This window comes from Gopherus flavomarginatus, chromosome 2 (genome assembly GCF_025201925.1).
Source record: "Gopherus flavomarginatus isolate rGopFla2 chromosome 2, rGopFla2.mat.asm, whole genome shotgun sequence".
Lineage (NCBI taxonomy): Eukaryota > Metazoa > Chordata > Testudines > Testudinidae > Gopherus > Gopherus flavomarginatus.
Window position 1 is genome coordinate 127220356 of NC_066618.1, and position 25273 is coordinate 127245628.

At 43.6% G+C, this 25273-nt stretch overlaps 1 protein-coding gene across 1 annotated transcript in view; it reads right to left on the reverse strand.

The window, feature by feature from the left end:
* SLC6A19 (solute carrier family 6 member 19) overlaps positions 1 to 25273 on the reverse strand; it is an 83224-nt gene that overhangs the window by 12014 nt on the left and 45937 nt on the right. The window contains exons 8-10 of the mRNA XM_050939731.1: positions 17088 to 17244; positions 15196 to 15400; positions 14886 to 15045 (exon numbers count right to left, since the gene is read on the reverse strand). Coding sequence (XP_050795688.1) covers positions 14886 to 15045; positions 15196 to 15400; positions 17088 to 17244 — 522 coding nt within the window. The remainder of the gene's footprint in view (positions 1 to 14885; positions 15046 to 15195; positions 15401 to 17087; positions 17245 to 25273) is intronic.

A 25273-nucleotide genomic window follows, 5' to 3' on the forward strand; every position in this document is an offset into this window, starting at 1 on the left:
GATGCCTTTTTGCCTCTTGCTGCTTCTTTTACTTTGTTGTTTAGCCACAGTGGCACTTTTTTGGTTCTCTCATTATGTTTTTAAATTTGGGGTATACATTTAAGTTAAGCCTCTATTATAGTGACTTTAAAAAGTATCCATGCAGAGTGCAGGGATTTCACTTTTGGCATTGTACCTTTTAATCTCTGTTTCACTAATCTCTTCATTTTTTGTAGTTGCCCTTTCTGAAATTAAATGTTACAGTGTTGGGTTGCTGTGGTGTTTTCCCCGCCACAGGGATGTTAAATTTAATTATATTATGGTCACTATTACCAAGAGGTCCAGCTATATTCACCTCTTGGACCAGATCCTACGCTCCGCTTAGGACTAAATCAAAAATTACCTCCCCTCTTGTGCGTTCCAGGGCTAGCTGCTCTAAGAAGCAGTCATTTAAAGTGTCAAGAAACTTCTCTCTGCATGCCATCCTGAGGTGACATATACCCAGTCAATATAGGGAGTGTTGAAATCCTCCATTATTATTGAGGTTTTTTTATTTTCATAGCCTCTCTAATCTCCCTAAGCATTTCACAGTTATTATCTCCATCCTGGTCAGGTGGTCGGTAATAGATCCCTACTGCTATATTCTTATTATTAGAGCATGGAATGACTATCCATAGAGAGTCTATGGTACAGTTTGGTTCATTTAAGATTTTCATTTCATTTGATTCTACGCTTTCTTTCACATATAGTGCCACTGCCCCACCAGCGCGATCTGTTCTGTCCTGCCAATATATTTTGTACCCTGGTATTACTGTGTCCCATTGATTATCATCATTCAATCAAGTTTCTTTAATGCCTATTATATCAATATCCTCATTTAATACTAGGCACTCTACTTCACCCATCTTATTATTTAGACTTCTGCCACTGTTATATAAGCACTTTAAAAACTTGTCACTTTTTAGCTGTCTGAAATTACATGATGTAATTGAATGGGACTTTTTTCATTTGACTGTTTCTCATCAGATCCTACCTGTATTTTATCATCTTCCATCCTCTCCTCCTTATTAGGACATAGAGAATCTCATGAATAGATTTTTCCCTAAGGTATGTGTCAGTTCAAAGTACGTGCTCCTGTCAGCTTTCCCCCAGCCCTTAGTTTAAAAACTGCTCTATGACTTTTTTAATTTTAAGTGCCAGCAATCTGGTTCCATTCTGGTTTAGGTGGAGCCCATCCTTCCTGTATAGGCGTCTCCTTTCCCAAAAATTTCCCCAGTTCCTAATAAATCTAAACCCCTCCTCCCTACACCATCATCTCATCTGTACATCGAGACCCTGCAATTTTGCCTGTTTACCTGGCCCTGCGCGTAGACTGGAAGCATTTAAGAGAATGCCACCATGGAGGTCTTGAACTTCAATCTCTTACATAGCAGCTTAAATTTGGCCTCTAGGACCTCTCTCATAGCTTTCCCTACATGTACCATGGCACCGACTCCTCCTCAGCACTACACATAAGGCTATCTAGATGTCTTGAGAGAGCCACAAACTTTGCAGCAGGCAGGCAAGACACCATGTGGTTCTCCCAGTCATCACAAACCCAGCTATCTATGTTTCTAGTGGTCAAATTGCCCATTGCTAATACCTGTCTCTTCTAATAACCAGAACTCCCTCTCCCAGAGAGGTATCCTCAGTGCAAGAGGATACCACACCATCATCTGGAAAGAGAGTCCCAACTATGGGATCATTTCCCTCTGCTCCAGTTGGAAGTTCTCCTTCCCTGAGACTTTCATCCTTCTTAACAGCATAGAAGCTGTCAGACTGGGAGTGGGACCATTCTACTGTGTCCAAGAAAGACTCATCTATGTACCTCTCTGTCTCCTTTAGCTCCTCCAGTTCAGCCACTCTGGTCTCCAAAGCCTATACATGGTCTCTGAGGGGCAGGAGCTCTTTGCACTGAACACACACATACACCACCTGTCCATAGGGCAGCTAATCATACATGCTGCATTGGGTGCAATAAACTGGATAGCCCTCACTATGTTGCTGGACTTCAGCCTGCATTCCTTTTTACTCCTGAAGTTAGTTCCTTTGTTGATGTTTTGTTTTTATCAGGGGTTTTTTTTGGCTTTAAGTTTAAAGAATATGTCTAGCCCCCCTCACACTCCACCCTCTCCCACCTCCCCTGTTAGCCGCTCCTGTTCATTCTCTCTAATTACTCACAAGTCCCCTCTGGGCATCACTCACCTAAATAACTTTGTATCATCTGCAAATGTTGCTACTTCATTATTCATGCCCTTTTCAGATCATTAATACATATATTAAGCAACACTGGACCTAGTACTAAACCTTGAGGCACTTTTGCTATGATGAAAATTGACCATTTAATCTGAAAATTGACAATTTAATCTTTCTCTTTGTTTTTGTCTCCTAGTCAGTTCTTGATCCGTGAAAATACATTTCCTCTCACCTCATGACTCTTTAGCTTCTTAGTGGGCTTTTGTGCTAGACCTTGTCAAAGACCTTTTTATAAGTCTAAAATTATGTCAACCAGTTCTCATAAATTCCAAGCCCAGAAGTGACCATTGTGGTCATGTAATCTGACCTCCTGCATAATGCAGACCATAGAACTTCCCTGAATTAATTCCTGTTTGAACGAGAGTATATCTTTTAGAAAAGATCCAATCTTGATTTTAAAAACTAGCAGTGATAGAGAACCCACTACAATCATAGAATCATAGAAGATTAGGGTTGGAAGAGACCGCCAGAGGTCATCCAGTCCAACCCCCTGCTCAAAGCAGGACCAACCACAACTAAATCATTCCAGCCAGGGCTTTGTCAAGTCCGGTCTTTAAAACGTCTAAGGATGGAGATTCCCTCATCTCCATAGGTAACCCATTCCAGTGCTTCACCACCCTCCTAGTAAAATAAGTTTTTCTAATATCCAACCTAGACCTCCTCCACTGCAACTTGAGATCATTGCTTCTTGTTCTGCCATCTGCTACCACCGAGAACAGCCTAGCCCCATCCTCTTTGGAACGCCTCTTCAGGTAGTTGAAGGCTGCTATCAAATTCCTCTTCACTGTTCTCTTCTGTAGACTAAATAAGCCCAGTTCCCTCAGCCTCTCCTAATAAGTCATGTGCCCCAGCCCTCTAGTCGTTTTTGTTGCCCTCTGCTGGACTCTCTCCAGTTTGTCCATATGCTTTCTGTAGCGCGGGGGGTGGGGTGGGGGAGGAGCAAAACTGGATGCAATACTCCAGATGTGGCCTCACCAGTGCCAAATAGAGGGGAATCATAGAATCATAGAATATCAGGGTTGGAAGGGATCTCAGGAGGTCATCTAGTCCAACCCCCTGCTCAAAGCAGGACCAATTCCCAACTAAATCATCCCAGCCAGGGCTATGTCAAGCCTGACCTTAAAAACCTCTAAGGAAGGAGATTCCACCACCTCCCTAGGTAACCCATTCCAGTGCTTCACCACTCTCTGAGTGAAAAAGTTTTTCCTAATATCCAGCCTAAACCTCCCCTACTGTACTTGAGACCATTACTCCTTGTTCTGTCATCGGGTACCACTGAGAACAGTCTAAACCCATCCTCTTTGGAACCCCCTTTCAGGTAGTTGAAAGCAGCTATCAAATCCCCCTCATTCTTCTCTTCTGCAGACTAAACAATCCCAGTTCCCTCAGCCTCTCCTCATAAGTCATGTGCTCCAGCCCCCTAATCATTTTTGTTGCCCTCTGCTGGACTCTTCAATTTTTCGACATCCTTCTTGTAGTAGGGAATAATCACTTCCCTCAATCTGCTGGCTATGCTCCTACTAATGCAGTCCAATATGCCATTAGCCTTCTTGGCAAGAAGGACATACTCTTGACTCAAGACCAGGTGCAACTCCAGTTGTGCTTTGGCCTTTCTGATTACACCCCTGCATGCTCAAGCAATATTTTTATACTCCTCCCTAGTCATCTGTCCAAGTTTCCACTTCTTGTAGGCTTCCTTTTTGTGTTTAAGCTCACCGAAGATTTCTCTGTTAAGCTAAACCAGTCACCTGTCATATTTGCTATTCTTTCTGCAAATCAGGATGGTTTGTTCCTGCACCCAAAATAAGGCTTCTTTACAATACAACCAGCATTCCTGGACTCCTTTCCCCCTCATGTTATTCTCCGAGGGGATCCTGCAAATCAGTTCCCTGATGGAGTCAAAATCTGCTTTTCTGAAGTCCAGAGTCCATATTCTGCTGCTCTCCTTTCTTCCTTGTGTCAGGATCCTGAACTCGACCATCTCATGGTCACTGCTGCCCAGGCTGTGACCCACTTCTACTTCCCCTACCAATTCTTCCCTATTTGTGAGCAGCAGGTCAAGAGGAGTATGGTCTCTAGTTGGTTCCTCCAGCACTTGCACCAGGAAATTGTCCCCTACACTTTCCAAAAACTTCTGGGATTGTCTGTGCACTGTTGTATTGCTCTCCTAGAAGACTGCAGGTTGATTGAAGTCCTCCATGAGAACCAGTGCCTGTGATCTAGAAACTTCTGTTAGTTGTCCGAAGAAAGCCTCATCTACCTCATCCTCTTGGTCTGGTGGTCTATAGCAGATACCCACCACAACATCGCCTTTGTTGCTCTCAATGAACTCTAAACTTAACTCAAAGACACTTAGGCTTTTCTCCAGTTTTATATTGGAGCTCTGACCAATCATACTGCTCTCTTACATTCAGTGCAACAGTTCTGGGTAAATTCTTCCAGTGGTCAGTTACTCTAAATATCTGTGCTTATTTCCAGTCTAAATGTGTCTAACTTCAACTATTATCAACTATTCTAAGATTTCTGTTCCCCATGTAAGTATTTTTAGACAGCGATCAAGGCTTCTTTACTACTACTTTACTAGCACATTCAATATTTCTAAGAGAATAGCAAGACACAATTTACCTTTAACTGTGCTGGTTAGATGTGTTTATAGCACAATCTTCCAAGAATTCTGTTTCAACCAATTTGACTAGTAAGCCTTACATATGTATCTGGCTATATTTCCTCAAATCATCCCTAGAAGCTCTTTAAATCATAGTTACAACATTTACTACCCTCAAATATTCTATAACAGTGGTTGTTTTTAATGAGATTGCATATTTTTGTTAGCAGCTCAGCCATTTCATATTTAAGCTTCTTCAGAAGAAGACGTGTATCCCTGTGAGTGCTCCACTGTAGATGTATCTGCGCCTCTGACCGCTAATCAGAGATTTTAGGTAGCAGTGTCCATTTGGCACATGTGCTCTCCCTCCCTTGTGGTTTGCCTCAAGGCTATCTACTGCCATTCAGGCAAACTGCTCCCAGTTTCTTCTCTACCACAAAGCCCATATTGGGAACTCTGAAGTAGAGGGGAGGAGGGTGGGTTGTGGAGCACCCATAGGGACACATATCTCAAAAAATCATAGTTACTGTACAGGATGAGTAACTTCCACTTCTTCTTCAAGCAGTGTCCCTATGGGTGCTCCACTGTAGGTGACTTCGCAGCAGTATCTCCGATGAAGGCCTGGGGCTTCATAGTGGAGTCTGTTATTGAAGAGAGTAGTGTGGAGCCAAAGATGGCATCGGAGGCTGAGTCTCCAGTGATCACATAGTGCTCTGCAAAGGTATGGGTTGAGGCCCAAGTTGCAGCTCTGCAAGTTTCCGAGATGGGGACATCCTTAAGGTAGAAATTGACTGAGGTAGAAATTGACCTAGTAGAGTGCGTGCAGAGTCTGGATGGAGGCAAGAGCTTGAGCCCCTAGCACAGCGAGTAATGTAACTGGAGACCCATTTGGAAATTTTTGAACAGATATTGTGGAACCTTTGGATCTTTCTGTAGCCAATGATTTTAGTTTATTATCCATTTACTGTGTGATGTTAAGATTAATCAATATGTATTATTACATATATTCATTGTATGTTATTTAGAATTAAATTGTAGGATTATAAAAGTATAAGATTGATCAGTATTTATCAGAACCAAGCTAAATTCCCTCTAAGCTGTGTGGCTGCGCAGCAGCCTATTAAGTACTGTGCAGGCACTCAGGACTGCAGTGAGGAGAGATGCCTCCCCCCAGCCCTGTACCTGCTGCAGCACCCTTCCCCCGACCCTGACAGTACCGGACATATAATGCCACTGGGCCCACACTCAGCAGAGGCCATGTAGCCTGGCCTGGTGCTTCACTTCACTGGGCTCCTCTCTGGACCCTGCCCCGTGCTCCTATGGGACCGCCGTCCCAGGGCTCCTCTTAACCTCCCTCCGCTCCCTCCTCTCTCTGCCTCTGCCTTCCATCACCAGCAGGCTGCCTGCCTCAGGTGGAGAGGGCAGGTGAAAAGGAGCCCACATCTGCTGCCCCTGGGAAGCCCAAAGCAGCAGACCATCACTAGCGACCCAGACTGTGGATGGACCTGCCACAGCCCAGGGGGAGAGTTGCCCCGATCCCAACCCAGCCCCCCTCCTGGACCTGCCACAGATAGGGGGAGAGGCCCTCCAACCCAGTCCCCCGGTCCCTGGACCTGCCATGGATGAGGGGAAAGGTGACCCTCCTCTGGCCCCAGCCCATTGTAGCCCCCCAGTCCCTGGACCTGCTGCTGACAGGGAAGAGATGTCCCAGCCCAGCCCAGCCCAGGAGCTGTCAGGGCAGGCTGCACTCCAAACCCTTCATCCCAGTCTGCACTCCCAGAAAGAGCCCTCACCCCCTCCTGAACTCCAACTCTCTGCCCCAGCCCTGAGCCCCCTCCCACACTCCGAACTCTCAGTCCCACCGCTGCTTCATGTATTTTGTTATGTGCACCAATATGGAGGTGATGTGTCCACCTCCATATTGGTGCACATAACAGAATTTTATGATGTGCACCAATTTTTTATCCACATGTGTGGGAAAAATTAGAGGGAACACTGGAACCAAATATTAGACATGAGTAAGACAAGCTGAAACAACCCATGGGCTGAGGCCTGCAAGACTTTAGCTTAGCTATTTTAGGCCTTGGAGACAAGAAACGATGACTTAAGCTAATGACCGAGAAATAACCCTAAGATTATGGGCAAAGAGGTGCCTATAGGAGACTTCAGTAGGAATCATCCCTCTACTGATGATCAAGCCTTAAGAGACCCATCAGACCCTAACACTATTGTTAACAGGGCCAGGGCCGGCTCCAGCTTTTTTGCTGCCCCAAGTGGTGAAGCAGAAAAAAATAAAAATAAAATAAAGCTGCAATTGACGGCACTTTGACAGCAGCTCTACCATGCTGCTTCATTCTTCTGCAGCAATTTAGCAACTGAGGGACCCACCGCCGAATTGCCACCAAAGACCCAGATGTGCCACTGCTTTTCGTTGGCTGCTCCAAGCACCTGCTTGGTTCACTGGTGCCTGGAGCCAGCCTTGATTGTTAAGGATGTGAGTATAACTATATTTGTAATTTGTGCGTAGGTCTGTATAAAATTTCTATATGCTTGGGTAATCATACTTTAATTGCAACTTTAATAAAATTTGTAAAATAGACTAGACTTTGCACTGGTGAGTGTATGTGTGGTCACACTACCCTTAGTTTTTATGTGTTCCTAGAGACTCTAACTCTGGGCTGGTCTACAAGTTTATGTCGAATTTAGCAGCGTTAAATCAAATTAACACAGCACCAGTCCACACAACGAAGCCATAAAGGGTTCTTAAAATGGATTTCTGTACTCCTCCCCGACGAGGGGAGTAGCGTTGAAATTGCCATTGCCATTTTGAATTAGGGTTAGTGTGGCCGCAATTCGACGCTATTGGCCTCCGGGAGCTATCCCACAGTGCACTGTTGTGACCGCTCTGGACAGCAGTCTGAACTTGGATGCACTGGCAAGGTAGACAGGAAAAGCCCTGCAAACTTTTGAATTCTATTTCCTGTTTGCCCAGCATGAAGCGCTGATCAGCACAGGTGACCATGCAGTCCCAGAATCAAAAAAGAGCTCCAGCATGGACCATACGGGAGATACTGAATCTGATCTCTATATGGGGAGATGAATCTGTTCTATCAGAACTCCATTCCAAAAGACAAAATGCCAAAACATTTGAAAAAATCTCCAAGGCCATGATGGACAGAGGTTACAACAGGGACTCAACACAGTGCTGCGTGAAACTTAAGGATCTGAGACAAGCGTACTAGAAAGCCAAAGAATCAAATGGACGCTCATGGAGGGAGGGGCAACTGATGACTGTAGCTATCCCACAGTTCCCGCACACGCCGAAAACAATTTGAATTCTGGGCTGAGCTCCCAATGTCATAGAATCATAGACTATCAGGGTTGGAAGGGACCTCAGGAGGTCATCTAGTCCAACGTCCTGCTCAAAGCAGGACCAATTCCCAACTAAATCCTCCCAGCCAGGGCTATGTCAAGCCTGACCTTAAAAACCTCTAAGGAAGGAGATTCCACTACCTCCCTAGGTAACCCATTCCAGTGCTTCACCACTCTCTGAGTGAAAAAGTTTTTCCTAATATCCAACTTAAACCTCGCCCACTGCAACTTGAGACCATTACTCCTTGTTCTGTCATCGAGTATCACTGAGAACAGTCTAGATCCATCCTCTTTGGAACCCCCTTTCAGGTAGTTGAAAGCAGCTATCAAATCCCCCTTCATTCTTCTCTTCTGCAGACTAAACAATCCCAGTTCCCTCAGCCTCTCCTCATAAGTCATGTGCTCCAGCCCCCTAATCATTTTTGTTGCCCTCTGCTGGAATCTTTCCAATTTTTCCACATCCTTCTTGTAGTGTGTGGCCCAAAACTGGACACAGTACTCCAGATGAGGCCTCACCAATGTTGAATAGAGGGGAATAATCACATCCCTCAATCTGCTGGCAATGCCCCTACTTATATGAAGGGTTAAAAACATTGTCGCGGGTGGTTCAGGGTATATGTCATCAGCCTCCTCCCCCTGTGAAAGCAAAGGGGGAAAAATCATTTCTCGCTTTTTTCAATGTCACCATATGCCTACTGGATACTGCTGGCAGACGCGGTGCTGCAGCGCTACACAGCAGCATCCTCTTGCCTTGCCAGGCCAGAGGAGGGTCACCTCTCCCCTCATCCACGGCAGGTCCAGGGACCGGGGGGCTGGGTTGGAGGGCCTCTCCCCCTATCTGTGGCACTCATAATGGCCTTCCACTGTCAAGTAGATGGATACTCAGTGTTCGCTCGCCCACTGACTGCCAGATTCCTATAAGGGCATTGGAAACCTGTGCCTGCAGGTGAGCCCACCCACTCCAACCTGTGGGTGCTCCTGGCTGGCCTGGGTGAGGTTGGTCGGGGGCGCCTGTGCAAAAATGGGAATGACTCCAGGTCATTCTCTTCTTTAAGTTTTGTGTAATGGAGAATCATCCTGCCTGAAATATCCTGCCAGCTGGAGGCTTCTGCCTCAGGCTGCTCTCCCAGTCAGCTGCACCGCACGGTCGCACCTACCTCAGCCTACCCCTTGCTACTAGGGCTCACCAACAGATACTTAGACCTCTGCATTTTGCTGCAAATAAAAAAATTAAGCTGCCATTTAGAATTGTCCCCCAACATACATATCCTGGGACATTTTGTATTTTACCATTGTCCACCAAAGACCCACACACAGATGGAGATTCAGTCCTGCTTGTGCTTTTATCCCAGTGCTTATCACAGATTCCCATTTTCAGCTATAGGCTGAGCAAGTGCAGAATGGTGGTTTACTCTACTTCGCTGTAAGCCAACCACCCTCCCCTCCCCTCTTTGATCTCTGTTTGCAGAGGCAATAAAGTCAGTGTTGTTTCAAATTCCTGCATTCTTTATTACTTCATCACACAAATGGGGGGATAACTGTCACAGTAGCCCAGGAGGGGTGGGGGAAGAGGGAAGCAATGGGTGGGGTTGTTGTAGGGGCACCCCCTAGAAAGGCATGCAGCTCATCCTTTCTGCGGGATGTCTGGGGCTCTGACTCAGAGCGGCCGTTTGCCTCTCTGGTTCTTTGATAGGCTTGCCTGATATTCTAGGCAGGACTGACTCTCCATTAGACAAAACTTAACTTAAAGAAGAGAATGACCTGGGGAATCATTCCCATTTTTGTCCAGGTGCCCCCGACCGACCTCACCGAGGCCAGCCAGGAGCACCCATGACAGCAGCAGACGGTACTGTATGACTGGTAAATGTCTTTGTCAACTTGCAAAGCAGTAGATGGTACAGTATGGCTGGTAAATGTCTTTGCTAACTTGCAAAAGCAAGAGGATGCTGCTGCGTAGCACTGCAGTACCACATCTGTCAGCAGCATCCAGTACACATACAGTGAAAAAAGGCTGAACGGGCTCCTTGGTTCCCATGCTATGGCATCTGCCCAGGCAATCCAGGGAAAAGAGTGTGAAATGATTGTCTGCCATTGCTTTCACGGAGGGAGGATTGACTGATGACATTTACCCATAACCACCCGCGACAAATTTTTGGCCCCATCATGCATTGGGATCTCAACCCAGAATTCCAATGGGTGGGGGAGACTGCGGGAACTATAGGATAGCTACTCACAGTGCAGTACTCCGGAAGTCGACGCTAGCCTAGGTACACCGCCGAATTAATGTGCTTAGTGTGGCCGTGTGCACTCGACTCTATACAATCTGTTTCCAAAAACTGGTTTCTGTAAAATCGGAATAATCCCGTAGTGTAGACATACCCTCTGAAGCAAGTAGCAGAGGTGACTTTCACTCTGTTAAGCTTGAAACTGTATCTGTCAGAGCTGAACCCATGGTAGTGTAATACCACCTTATAAAATTCACTTTAAATAAAATTAAAGGCTACCTTTCCATGAACAAAAGATTTTAGGAGACTTCTTAAAGTCCTTAGTCCTGTCCAAGCAGAATGCTAGCATTTTTCTAACATATGGAGAATCGCTTCCGTGTTATCATGATGTGGTTTGGGGAAAAAAAAGGAAGATGGATTTGTTGATTCATATGAAAAAACAGAAGCTACTTTTTAGGGAGAAACTTGTGATGCAGCATAAATGTTACTTTGTCTTTAAAAAAAGGCTGTGAATGGCCAGTGTGCCATCAGGGCTGCTATTTCTCCTATGCGCCTAGCTGAGGTAGTGGCAACCAGAAATACTGTCTTCATTGACAGGTGTGAAAGAGAGTAAGTCATCATGGGATCAAAGGGTCTAGTCAAGGCTCTGAGAACTAGATTAAGATCCAAGGTTGGAGTGGGTGGGCTCACCTGCGGGAATAGGTTTCCAATGCCCTTATAGGAATCTGGCAGTCAGTGGGCGAGCAAACACTGAGTATCTATCTACTTGACAGTGGAAGGCCATTATGAGTGCTAGATGTACTTTAAGGGAGCTGAGAGAGAGTTCTGATTTTTTGAGGTCTAAAATGTAGTCTAAAATCAGAGGGAGGGAGGATGATGTCAGGTTTATGTACTTAGAATGACACCAAATTTGGAATTGTTTCCATTTTTGCAGGTAAGTATGCAGAGTGGTCAATTTTGGCTGTGTAAAAACACCTTGTCAGAGCATTCTACCTCTAAGTATTGGAATGAAGAAGGAGTCAAACCTAGAGATGGAAGATCCACAAGTTGGGGTAAAGGATCAATCTGTAGTTTTGAGAAGTCATTTTGAGAATGGGCTGAAGACAGACCAGAGGACATACTGCCATCTATGCCAGGTAAGGGAACCAACCTTATGTTGGCCAGGAGGGAGCAATCAAAATAACCCTTGCTTTGTCTCATTGTATTGTCAGCAGGACTTTGGATAGTAAAGGAAATGGGAGAAAGGTGTATAAAAGGTGGGGAATGGGAGAATGAGGGCATCACCCAGAGACTGTTTCCATCAGCCTGTCTTGGAGTTCTAGTGAGGACATTTCTTGTTCCAGTAAGCAGTGAAGAGCTCTATAGTCAGGGTTCCCAAAAGGCAAATAGGTCATGAAACAGCTCTGAATTTAGTTCCCATTCATAGTCATGTGAAAAGTTCTGACTGATGCTGTTGGCTGTCATGTTCTGTATGCCTGGTAGGTAAATGGCTTAGATGAGTTTGAGTGCTTCTGTACAAAGGGAGAGAGATCCGAAGCCTCCCTGGCGATTTATGTAAAATATACAGGTCACATTATCTGTCATGACCTTTGTATGGGTGTTCTTGATGAATGGGAGAAAGTGTGTACAGGCATTTCTGGCAACTCTTAATGCTCTCAGCTTATTAGGGAGGCATCCTTCATCAGAGTTGGTGATGGTTGTACGAATGGAACACCTGCTCAGACGTTGGATGGGTCTTTCCACTAGTCCAGGAGTGCTTTACAGTGTAGGGCAATGATAGTGGTTTGCTTAGTCTGTCCTTGTTTGGGGAATAGACATATTGGAGCCACATCTGTGGACACCTCCTGAACAACTGAGCATGTGGCGTGATGAAGATGCATGCTGCCATATGACCAAGCAGCTGTAGACAATTCCTAGCCAATGTTTGTGCACTGGCCTGGACTGTCTTGATAAGACTTGTGAGGGTGCTGAACCTGTATAGCAAGAGGAATGCTCTCACTTGTACTGTACTCCAGTTGCTGTACTTGGGTGAGTGCTGATTTCTGGGTGTTGAGCTGTAGGCCTAGTTGCAAAAATGTGCGCGTGGTCATCTGAGTGGCTTGTATGGCATCCTTAAATGAGGGATCCCTGAGGAGGCAGTCGTCAAGGTATGGGCATATAATAATGCCTAATGTTCACAGGTGTGCTGCTATGGCAGAGAGAATCTTGGAGAATACCCTGGGTGCAGATGAGAAGCCGAATGGGAGCATCCTGTATTAATAATAGTTCTGGCCAAAGGTAAACCATAGGAACTTCCTGTGTGACAGCTGTTTCGAGATGTGGAAGTAGGTATCTTATAGGTCCAAGGCTAGAAACCAATCTCCTTGCTTTATAGCTGCGTCTTCACATATCTGTTTAATGCCGTTAGATCTAGAATGGGCCTCCAACCTTCCTTCGTCTTGGGGATCAGGAAACAGTGGGAGTAAAACCGCTTGCCTCTGAGTTGCATCAGGACTGATTCTCTGGCCCCTAAACATAACATATGATCTGTTTTCTGGAAAAGTAGGTTCTCATGAGAAGAGTTCCTAAAAAGGAACAGGGAAGGAGGGTGGCTATGGGGAAGGGATGCGAATTGAATGGCATAACCATTCAAAATAATCTTCAAGACTCATCTGTCAGAGGTGATATTCTGCCAACCGCTGAGAAAGATGGTCAGGTGACATCCGAAGATCCGTGACAGGTGCATAGATGGCAGCTAATGTTCCAAGGAATAGCTGTTTGAGACCATGACAAACCTGTCAAAGGTGCTTAGACAAGGAGGGCTGGGAGGTCATTGACGGCGGGGGGGGGCGGGGGGGGGGCTAATTGCTTCCATTTTTGTACCTTGGATCATTGTGGCTCGTAAGAGCGCCGTGATGGTGGGTACTGAGGTGGTCATGAACTGTGCTGTAGTTGAGAGCTATATTTTTCTTTTTTGTCCAGCAGCATAGATTCCCAGGGATCATAGCATGCCTAGGAATCCTTCAGAGTATGAAGATAGGTGTCAGTCTTATCAGCGAAGAGCTTGGGGCCTTTAAACGGGAGATTCTCAACCATTGACTGTACTTTTTCGGGCAACTTGGAAAGCTGTAATCAGGATGCCCATCTCATTACCACTGCTGTGGAGACTGAGTGAGCTGTTGTATCTGCTGCGTCCAATGCCATCTGTAGCGCAGTTCTGGATACTAACTGGCCCTCTTTGGAAATGGCTGAAACTCTTCTTTTTGCATCTCTGGTAGATGTTCAATAAACACATTGATTTTTCCACAATTAATACATTCATTTTTTTCTTTTTTGTTTATTGTTTGTAACTGAGAAAAACAGAAAGTCTAGACTACTATATGCCCCTGTGGGGGTGATCCCCCCCAGAACGGGATGGGAGAACCTTTAAAAAATCCCAAAAGGGTAAATAGAAACTCTAACTATTAAAGACAACAAAACAACTAAAAATAACTACTCCTTAAACTAATGATGCAGAGAAGGAAGAGACAACTTCTCGCTCCATTTGAGGCCAAAGGCAGTTGAGAAGGAACTGAGGGCGATTCACATGCGCAGCACTAGATAGACTCAAGGCAAACAACAGGTGAGGGAGAGTGCATGTGCGGGCCAAATGGACACTGCTACCTAAAATCTCTGATTAGAGGCTCAGAGCACAAATACACCCACAGTGGAACACCTATAGGGACACTACTCAGAGAAGAAGTCTTGAATATGCAGCTAGGCCTGGTGAGTTACTGCTTTATAAATTATCAATTTGCTCCAGGACCATCATCTTCTGACACCTCAATCGCTGCTATCATCTCATCATTATTACCAGAAATAATTAACTAAATCAGAAAGTTAAGAAGTAAAGAAGTGTAAGTGTATTTACAATGAATCAATACTTTAAAATACAGGTATATTTCCACGGATGGTTTAGCATAACCATAGGCACCACACTTAAGATTCACATGAACCAATTATTGCATATTTGCATTACACTGTCTGGTACTCATTTTAAAAAACTAGGAATTCATGTGCAGAATACTCTGCTCTTGAACACTGGCTAAGTATATTATTCTCTTGCAACCCTTCTGAAAATTATTTAGTTTTTGTTTTAGGTGTGTAGTCAGTTATCAATTATGGATTACTATTACCTGTTGGCAGAAAAGCTGAGTAGCTTTAATCTACCATATAAATCAAGAACATTAAATCTTAACAGATATTTTTCTCTGTTTTTTGAGAGAGTTTTTTAAAAAAGATTATATTACAAAGGCTAAATTATGTTTGTGTAATTCCTGTGAATTCCATTAGAGAGCAGACATGCACTGGGGTATAGTAAGATTGCAGCTATGGTCTTCATTCATTCCTGCATAGTTTCTACACCACTTAAGCCTATGTTTATTTCATACCTGTCTATTCCATAAATGTAGACGACTGAAAACATCTCGCAAAAAGCAATTATCAGCAAGGGAATGGATCCAGCAAAACTGTCAAATAGTGCCAGCCAATAGTTACCAGAATTCAGCACAAAAATAAAGGCAAGCAAATAAGATCCTGCACAAATCAAACCTGTAAATAAAGAGCAAAGTCAAATATTTTAGGCATAGAGTAAAGCATAAAGACTAATCAGAAATGTTCACTTCTAACTAATTTTAAGACTCAAGACAATTCCAAATTTCTTTAAAGATAATAGATACTGAAGAGCCATACAATATCTACCTGTAGAAAGTTCCTTAGGCCATTTTTCAGGTATGATATTAAGATCTTGCAAAGGTACAAGAACACCTTCCATGTTTCCAAACATAGATGACAAGCCTAAGCAGAACAGCATGATAAAGAAGAGAATAGACCACAAAGGTGAGACAGGCATTTTGGTGATAGCTTCAGTGAAGACTATAAAAGCCAAGCCAGTTCCTTCAACTCCCTGTAGAGAAATGACAGCAGACTCAAAATTTAGAAGCAACTGATACTATTTAGCATTTAAAAATACTTCCATGTATACTGTAGATGGTAATGAATTATACTGTAGTATAGCTATACTTTTCTATTTATTTTCAGAAATCAAACTTAATTCCACATTATGTTTACTGTAACATATATAAAGTCTATTACTGAGATAATGTTTCCAGAATGGACAATAACATAAAATATAATCAAACTATGTAACCAATTTTTTCCCTATAGTTTCCTCCTTATCACTGTCCCACAATTATGCCATGAATAGAATGCTCACTGAAAACACTGGGAGTTCTGGTCGAAAAGGACTTCGGTAACAAGCCACTGTGCAGATGGAGGCATTATATCAGATTATAACAAGCCCAACAAGCTAATTTAGTTGGAGGCAGTCTTTAGAGGTACTCTTTTTGTGAACTCACTTTTTCATAGAACAACATCAATCCTAAACAGACCATCACTATAACTAGAAGTGCAGTTTTCACATTGCAATTCAGTAAGACAGTTTGAATTATGCTCTGAAACCACTCCTATTTCATGGGCAATAAACTCAAATACAAACTTTTAAAAATACTCACAGTTTTTAAATATATGTTAAATGTTATTTAGTTTGCAAAGTCAAGCACTCAAAAGCCTGAAAATACCAGATTTACAAATGCAAGAGCAATCTTGATTTCCCCAATTTGTGCAGCCATCCTGTGCACTGAATAAGGAAAATATAGTAGTGAAAATCCTGTCAAAAATATAGTACATGATCATGAAATTAAAGACAGTATCCTAATGCATATATACAAAGGGTCTAAGTTAAGGTGTCCAGAGAACTGTAAATCTGACATTCCCTAACTTTTGAGTGCTTGTCTTTTGCAACCTAAATAGTTACCTCAAAGTTTTTTTTCATATATATTTTCCTAACTTTTCTAAAAGAGAAAGGTAAAAACAAAATTCTGTTATATACAACTGTAACAACCCCTTCCCACCAACCAATCATCAGCAGGGTTTTAAACCTAAACCTTTAGCATGGCAGGACTGTCTGCAACTAACTGAATTACAGGATTAGCTGGCAGCAGGAGAAGGTTGTTGTCCCAGAGTGGGGCGGGATGGGTCCAGGGTTGCCTGTGGTTGGTTGGAGTGGGGCACTTGGCCCAATTCTCTCTCCTCACCTTGGGAGCTGAGGGAAATCCTGCCCCACATTGTTCCCCAGAGGGAGACATGGGCCATGTTTTGGGTCCAGGCTGGGAATCCAGCCTTTCTTTCTTTTCTCCCACTATTGCTACTCTGGCAGCTCATAGGCTTTTCAAATATGGTGTTGTCTGCCACCACTTTAACAGTACAGTGAACATGGGCTTAGAATATTTGTGGGTTTAGTTATTATTCTGGCTGGCTGCCAAAAGTTTCCTGAGGAATGAAAGTGAGAGGAGGGAAATATCAATGTTTAACACTTTATAGCTCAGCGAAAGCTGAATGGATTTTCATGAGCCAAAGAAAAAGCACTTCCCTAGTCCAAGGGCATTCCTTCTACCAAATATCAAAATCATGTTGTAAATGGAATAGATGTAAAAGCATCTCATAGAAAAGGTTGCACAAATCCTTTATAATGGAAAGTGTTAAGAAACTTAAATATAAGGTATGTTACCAGCTCACCTATAGTATCAACTTACGTCAGTTAAGAAACTTTCGAGGTTACAGGTCTCAAACGTAAGGCCTACAAAAGTCTCTGGATCAGTCATGTTACACCACTTCTGCATCTGTTCGAAGTTTTCCTGGGTTACATTACCTTCTGGCAAATCGAAAGCATTTGTCAGGGTAAGAATATTTCTGTAAAAGTGAAATATAAATAATTGGAAATTAATGTTTGTATATAAGCAACCTAGATTTCATATTCATCATCAAATAAATTATCATTAATTCCATGTCTCATAGACTCATAGACTCTAGGACTGGAAGGGACCTCGAGAGGTCATCGAGTCCAGTCCCCTGCCCTCATGGCAGGACCAAATACTGTCTAGACCATCCCTAAAAGACATTTATCTAACCTACTCTTAAATATCTACAGAGATGGAGATTCCACAACTTCCCTAGGCAATCTATTCCAGTGTTTAACTACCCTGACAGTTAGGAACTTTTTCCTAATGTCCAACCTAAATCTCCCTTGCTGCAGGTTAAGCCCATTGCTTCTTGTTCTATCATTGGAGGCTAAGGTGAACAAGTTTTCTCCTTCCTCCTGATGACACCCTTTTAGATACCTGAAAACTGCTATCATGTCCCCTCTCAGTCTTCTCTTTTCCAAACTAAACAAACCCAATTCCTTCAGCCTTCCTTCATAGGTCATGTTCTCAAGACCTTTAATCATTCTTGTTGCTCTTCTCTGGACCTTCTCCAATTTCTCCACATCTTTCTTGAAATGCGGTGCCCAGAACTGGACACAATACTCCAGTTGAGGCCTAACCAGAGCAGAGTAAAGCAGAAGAATGACTTCTCGTGTCTTGTGTACAACACACCTGTTAATACATCCCAGAATAACGTTTGCTTTTTTTGCAACAGTGTCACACTGTTGACTCATATTAAGCTTGTGGTCCACTATGACCCCTAGATCTCTTTCTGCCATACTCCTTCCTAGACAGTCTCTTCCCATTCTGTATGTGTGAAACTGATTGTTCCTTCCTAAGTGGAGCACTTTGCATTTATCTTTATTGAACTTCATCCTATTTACCTCAGACCATTTCTCCAACTTGTCCAGATCATTTTGAATTTTGACCCTGTCCTCCAAAGCAGTTGCAATCCCTCCCAGTTTGGTATCATCCGCAAACTTAACAAGCGTACTTTCTATGCCAACATCTAAATCGTTGATGAAGATATTGAACAGAGCCGGTCCCAAAACAGACCCCTGCGGAACCCCACTTGTTATACTTTTCCAGCAGGATTGGGAGCCATTAATAACTACTCTCTGAGTACGGTTATCCAGCCAGTTATGCACCCACCTTATAGTAGCCCCATCTAAATTGTACTTTCCTAGTTTATCTATAAGAATATCATCGAGACTGTATCAAATGCCTTACTAAAGTCTAGGTATATCACATCCACCGCTTCTCCCTTATCCACAAGGCTTGTTATCCTATCAAAGAACGCTATCAGATTAGTTTGACACGATTTGTTCTTTACAAATCCATGCTGGCTATTCCCTATCACCTTACCACCTTCCAAGTGTTTGCAGATGATTTCTTTGATTACCTGCTCCATTATCTTCCCTGGCACAGAAGTTAAACTAACTGGTCTGTAGTTTCCTGGGTTGTTTTTATTTCCCTTTTTATAGATGGGCACTATATTTGCCCTTTTCCAGTCTTCTGGAATCTCCCCCGTCTCCCATGATTTCCCAAAGATAATAGCTAGAGGCTCTGATACCTCCTCTATTAACTCCTTGAGTATTCTGGGATGCATTCATAGGAGTCATAAAGAAGACAAAATAAAGAAAGATGTTGTATCTGTCTAGTTGTCTGTGTACAGGACTGAGAGCCAGGAAGCTCACTGAGTTTTGCAGGTACAAATGCTAATGTGGGGGGCCCTACTATGTGTCACTATGAAAGGGTCAGCCCAACCCCCAGTGACTGAGTAGGGAGGGGATAGGCAGAGAAGAGAGCTGGCCCTTCTGCTCTCAGAGCCCTAGCTGGCTAGAGGACAAGGAGGAAATCCCACTCCTGACCTCCTGCTACCAGCTCTTCTTTCACTGGAGAGGGGAATGCTGTTCCAGAGCAGTCCTGCCCATCTGGGTACAGGCTACAGGCCACCTGACTGACTCTGGGGTAAACTGGCTGCCAGAGTGCAAAGAAAAGCCCTCATCGGTCAAAAAGAGAGCACATGTTGCTACTGGGAGGGGCAGACCTAAATGCAGCCTGAACCCAGGGCTAGGGAACTGATCCAGGGAACAGGGTGTATGCAACCCACATCCAGCACTGAATCATCCATTGTGTTCCACGCCTCAGTTCAGGAGACATTGTGGAAAAAAATCTGCTGGCTTTGTACGAACCAATGAATGAGATCTTTAATGAAATGAAGGACACAGACATTATCAAAGAAAGTTACAGCACTTGGACAGCCCCCATCATCCTAGTCATGAGAAAGCATGAAAATCCAATTCTGCGTGGACTGTTGGAAACTCAACCAATTTACACGTAAAGATGCACATCCCCTTCCTCAGTGAAGCTGCTCTTCAATCTGCCTCCCTAATGATATGGCTAGCAGATGTTGGCAGATACAGATGGCCTTAGAGCAGTGGTCTCCAAACTTTTTTGCTCGTGCACCCCATCAGTAAAAAATTTTTGAGCATGTACCCCCGGCTCCCGGCCGAACTTTCCAGGGAAGTTAAAAAAAAAAGCCGCTCGGACTCCCGGCCAAACTGCTGAGGGTGGGGGAAAAAAAAAGTGGTGCTGCTCCAGCGGTGCTCCTCCTGCCACACACCCTGAAGGATCCTCTTGTTTAGTTTAAAAAAAAACCAGAAAAATCTTAAGAATTTATGGTGGCTTTTTATAAGTTCTTAAATTTATCTAATTAATTTTAATCAAAATTGAATACAAAACTATCATACTGATGTTTATTGAGGATTAGATACTGATCCCCTTACTCAGCTCTTATGTTTTGTAGCATCACTGATTGCAATGGGACTGTTCCTAGAGTAAGGTGATAAGCAACAGAGGTTTTTAAGGTCAGGCTTGACAAAGCCCTGGCTGGGATGATTTAGTTGGGAATTGGTCCTGCTTTGAGAAGGGGGTTGGACTAGATGACCTCCTGAGGTCCCTTCCAACCCTGATATTCTATGATTCTATGAGTGAGAGTGTCAAAATTAGGACACACTAGCTTTTGTTTTAACCATATCATTAACAAAAGGACAACAGAACAGATTTATGATGAATAGTTTACTTCTGAAATTCACCATTTTGTACTATCAAGTAGAATTGTATTCTTAGAAGCTGTTTTCCTTTCTCAGATATCTCCTTTATGGGGGTTGAATCAAAATATACTTCATGATGTGGCAATAAATTATCCTCGCTGCAGAAATGTAGTCCAAATATAGCCAACCTGCTGAGGGAAGGGAAAAAAAAAGCTGCTCAGACTCCCAGCCGAACTGCCAAAAGGAAAAAAAAAAGTGGCGCTTCTCCTGCCGTGCATCCTGAAGGATCCTCTTGCGCACCCCACTTTGGAGACCACTGCCCTAGAGGACCAGGCATGATAGCATTTATCTCGCCGATGACATTCTGTGAATTTTCATGCACGCCATTCAGGCTTTTCAATGAGATGGAGAAATTCCAGTGACTGGTAGAGCATTGCCTAGGCAACAAGTATTTCCAGACTGTCCTTCTGTACCTGGATGACGACATTGTATTGTCAAAGGTTTATGAAAGTCACATGAACTATCTAGATGTTGCGTTCACCAAACTAATCCAATATGGGCTGAAGATTAAATCTTCAAAGTACCACCTGTTAAAGGAGAAAGTGGCATACCTCAATCATAACGAAAGAGCAGATAGGATCTTCTCTGACGTAGAAAAGATCCGAGTTGTTAAGATGTGGGCAACCATTTTATATACATGCCTAGAGTTTGTTAAATACTACAAGACTTTCATAAAGGACTTTGCCAAGGCTGGGTTCACCAACATGCCCCATTATGAGGATTAAAGGGCAGAGTGGCCAATAGGAGTCTCATGGATTGGACTGAGGAATGTCAGGAGGTCTTTGAGTGCTTAAAGTTTGCCATGGTAGGAACACCAGTACTAGTTTACCTGGAACACATCCATATTTTCAAACTTTATACAGATACTAGCAACAAAGGACTGGGCACTGTCTTCTGCTAGGACCAGGATGTACAGGAGATGGCAATTGCATATGCCAGCTGAGAAATGATTGTATCAGAGTAGAATGACAAATGCTACAGCTCTTCCAAGCTAGAATTCCTGCCTCTGGACAAAGCCATAACTAAGAAGGGCTACTTAACAGTGGCTCACATCACTATATATACAGATCACATACATGAACTCTGCCAAACTGAGAACATTGGAGGAATGCTGGACCTCAAGGCTGCCTATCTATACTTATGCCAGAAATGCCCCAAAGCATAAAGGTTTAGAGATGATGGAAGTGTTAGAAATATTTCAGGATAACAGTGCTCTCTGGCACTGAGTGCAAACGGTTATCCTGGAAGCCACCAGACAGCTGGAAGCTGAGGCAGTGGATCCATTTATAGGAGCTGAGGTGAAGACTGGTATGTAGCACTTGGGATCCCAGTACAAATGAAGAAATTACCCAGGCTGTTCTGCCTCCACCAGGAGCTGAGATGGTTCTCCAAGCCTACCACAATGCTTCCAGCCACTTAAAAGCTAAAAAGACTATGATGGATGTCCGCAGGTGGTTTTACTGTGCGGACCTGACCCAAGGACATGCAGGAGTAGTGTGAGGACTGTAAGATCTGTACCTTTAAGAGGAAACCAGTACCAGGGAAAAGGACCTCCCTCAACCCAATAGAGATCAACTCATGTTTAGAGTTGTTAGTTCTTCCACTTGAAGGTGAAATCAAGCAAAAGTGAGTCATCCTACATCCTGATCATTGTAAATAACTAAATAAAGTTTCTAGCTGACAGTGCTTCAAGGACATCACTGTCAGATCAGCCTGAAACCAGGGGTAGAAAACCAACTCAGGAAGTTGGCTGGTGCACAGCTGCAGTCAGGCTGGAAGAGTAGTCCAGATTCAGTGAAGAAGCCCTGACCAGCACGATGACCATGTGAACAGACATACTGACCACCATCCTCTTTGTAAGGTCCCTTAACATGTTGAAAGCTGTTTTCAGGTATCCTCTTACTCTGTTTTTCTCAAGCAAACATGCTCAGTATTTTTGACCTTTCATCATAGTTCAAGTTTTCTAAACCTTTATCATTTTTGTTGCTCTCCTCCAATTTGTCCACATCTTTCCTAAGCTGTGGTGCCCAGAACTGGATACAGTGCTCCAGCTGATGCCTCACCAGTATTGAGTAGAGGGAGACAATTATCTCTAATGTCTTACACACAACATTCCTGTTAATACACTTCAAAATGATACTTCACAATTGAATCACACTATTGACTCTCATTCAGTCTGTGATCCACTATAACCCCCAGATGCTTTTCATATGTATGACTTCTCATAGGACAGAGGTGGGCAAACTACAGTCCACAGGCCACATCCAGCCTGCAAGACTGTACTGCCCAGCCCCTGAACTCCTGGCCCAGAAGGCTCACCCCCAGCCCATCCCCTGCTGTCCGCTTTCCCCCACAGCCTCAGCTCGCTTGCTCCACCGCCAGCACAATGCTATGAGCTCCTGGGGCAGTGATCTGAGCTGCATGGTGGCAGTGGCAGCTCCAGACAGCGCAGTTAGGGGGCAGGGAGTAGTGGGGGTTGGATAGAGGGCAGGGGAGTTCAGGATGGTGGTCAGGGGGCAGAGGTGTGGATAGGGGTCGGGCAGTCGGGGGTGGACAGGGGGTTGAATGGGGGCAGGGGTACTGGGGAGCAGTCAGGAAGGAGAGGGAGTTGGATGGGGTGGTGGGGGGCAGTCCGGGGCAGGGGTTCTGGGGGAAGACAGGGAGAAGGGGTGGTTGGATAGGACAGAGGTCCTTGGGGGGCCGTCAGGAATGAGAGGAAGGATTGGATGGGGCAGCATGGGTCCAGAGGTGGTCAGGGGACAGGGAGCGGCTGTGTGTGGATGGGGCAGGAGTCTGTCAGAGAACAGGGGGGGTTGGATGGGGCAGGAGTCTCGGCGGGGAGATAGGAGGCTGGGGCCGGGCCACAACCTCCTCCCCTAACCGACCCTCCATACAATTTACGAAACCCGATGCAACCCTCAGGCCAAAAAGTTTTCCCGCCCCATCATAGGAGTACATTAATAGTCCTTTTTTAACTAATTGATAAAATCTGATATGTATCTAATAGTGGCATTTATTTCTTAGTTGATTCTCAGCTTCCCAATGGTTATGCAAGTGAACCAAGAGATTTGAGCCTAATGAGAAGCAAATAGATTATCCCACCACAAGGCATGTACTAAATTTGAATTTGGGACTAGCTCAGCAAACTGGGATGGCCCCACCACATTAAAAATTCCACACGAAGTGGTAAATCCAGCCCATATGGATTGTATTGGTTTCTTATTCTACAGATCCAATCTCGTCCTACTATGCAAGGATGGCAACTGCATTCCAGCTCCATGGAATCCAGCTTCATAGGAATTCTCTGCACAGCATCATTCAGAGAAAGATTGGGGAAAGATATAGATGTCTGGGAGAGGTCCAGAGGATCAAATGATGTACAGATCTTATGGGTTCTCCATTTTGCAGTGAGGATATCTTAAGGGCTATTTTGGCCATGAAGTACCTTATGTGGAGCAGCTGCACAGCCAATCCACATACCTGAGGAAGGGAGATGATTCTCACCTTTTTCTAAACATATTGCATCATTGCCCAGCTCAACTACTCAGTCTGGCTACTTCGCTGAGGATGTGCCCCAAATTGTTTGCTCCCACAAAGTACTCGTACTGCTATGTGCATAGTCAAATCTGCACACAGACATCTGGAGACCCGGGGCTGAAAATCTGTCCCTAAATTATGATAAAGAAAAATTATCTAAATCCTGCTCAAATAAACCAAACAAAAATTACTCACCTGTTCCCACTTGGGTCATGTAGACGTGTATAATAGGGTATACCAGCTATTCTTGCATTTATTATGCAAACATTTTAGGTCAAATAAGGATTTTAATTACTCTTTTTACAATACTTACTGGTAATAGTGAATATAAATATATTCAAAATTATGTTAACTTTTACAATTAAAGAAATTACTTTCATAACTAGGTATCAGCAGAATTGGTTCCACAAAATAGCTGGGGCATATTCATTGCTAGTGTGAGCTGTACAGATAGTTGGATGTGGACTTTAAAAAACAAATTTTTTTGTCTAACTCTTCCATGGAAAAGTTCAAAATTTCTTTCAAAAAAATCAAAAATTGAAATTCTACAATTCAGAAATTATGCCAGGGTCTCATGAGAGTTGTAGTTATGGTTTCTCATGCTACCATTCATCTTTATAGCCTGGGTTCTATGGATGGATTATCTCTCCTGTGATGCAGCATAGTCTCACTTTACGGTGAAGAGAAATGGTTACATCATGGGAGTCTCCAGCTTTGGTGCATCATGGGAGATATAGTCCAGCTGAGGAGCCTAGTTTATACAGGAGAATGGGGACATGAGGAAACCAAACTACAACTCTCATGACAAACTGTAGCAGGATATCTGAATCAAAATATCTTGGGTTTGGCTAACTTGTTTTTGGTTTTCAAGCATTCAGTTTTTTGACAAAAAGAAATAAATAAAAATTCAGGGGAAAATGATTCCTTTTCACATACACACATAAAAAAAGTTTGGTGGAAAACCCAATTTTCTGCAAAAATATTTTCACTGAACTAGTAAGAATACACAGTTCTGCTGAATTCAGTGGTAAATTGTCCCATTACATGTAAAACTATAGTTATTTCAGTATTCATGGTTAGTGGTGGCTATTTTGCCAATTTGATCTACCTCTGTGCCAATGGGAATTGCCTCCTTAATAGCTATTTCTGAAAGAACTGTATTGACAAAATTATCTCACAAAATGGAATATCAATGACTGGAACATCACTGTTCAGAACCTTCCAAGGCTAGGGTGCCTATAGGTGGAAGAAGCGGACAGGTCAAACAACTGCCGCTCATTATGGTACCATCATTTTGGGTTATTTACTTTTCATTTACAATTAAATAAACACATCTTAGAAAATCAGATGATCAAAAGTTATTGA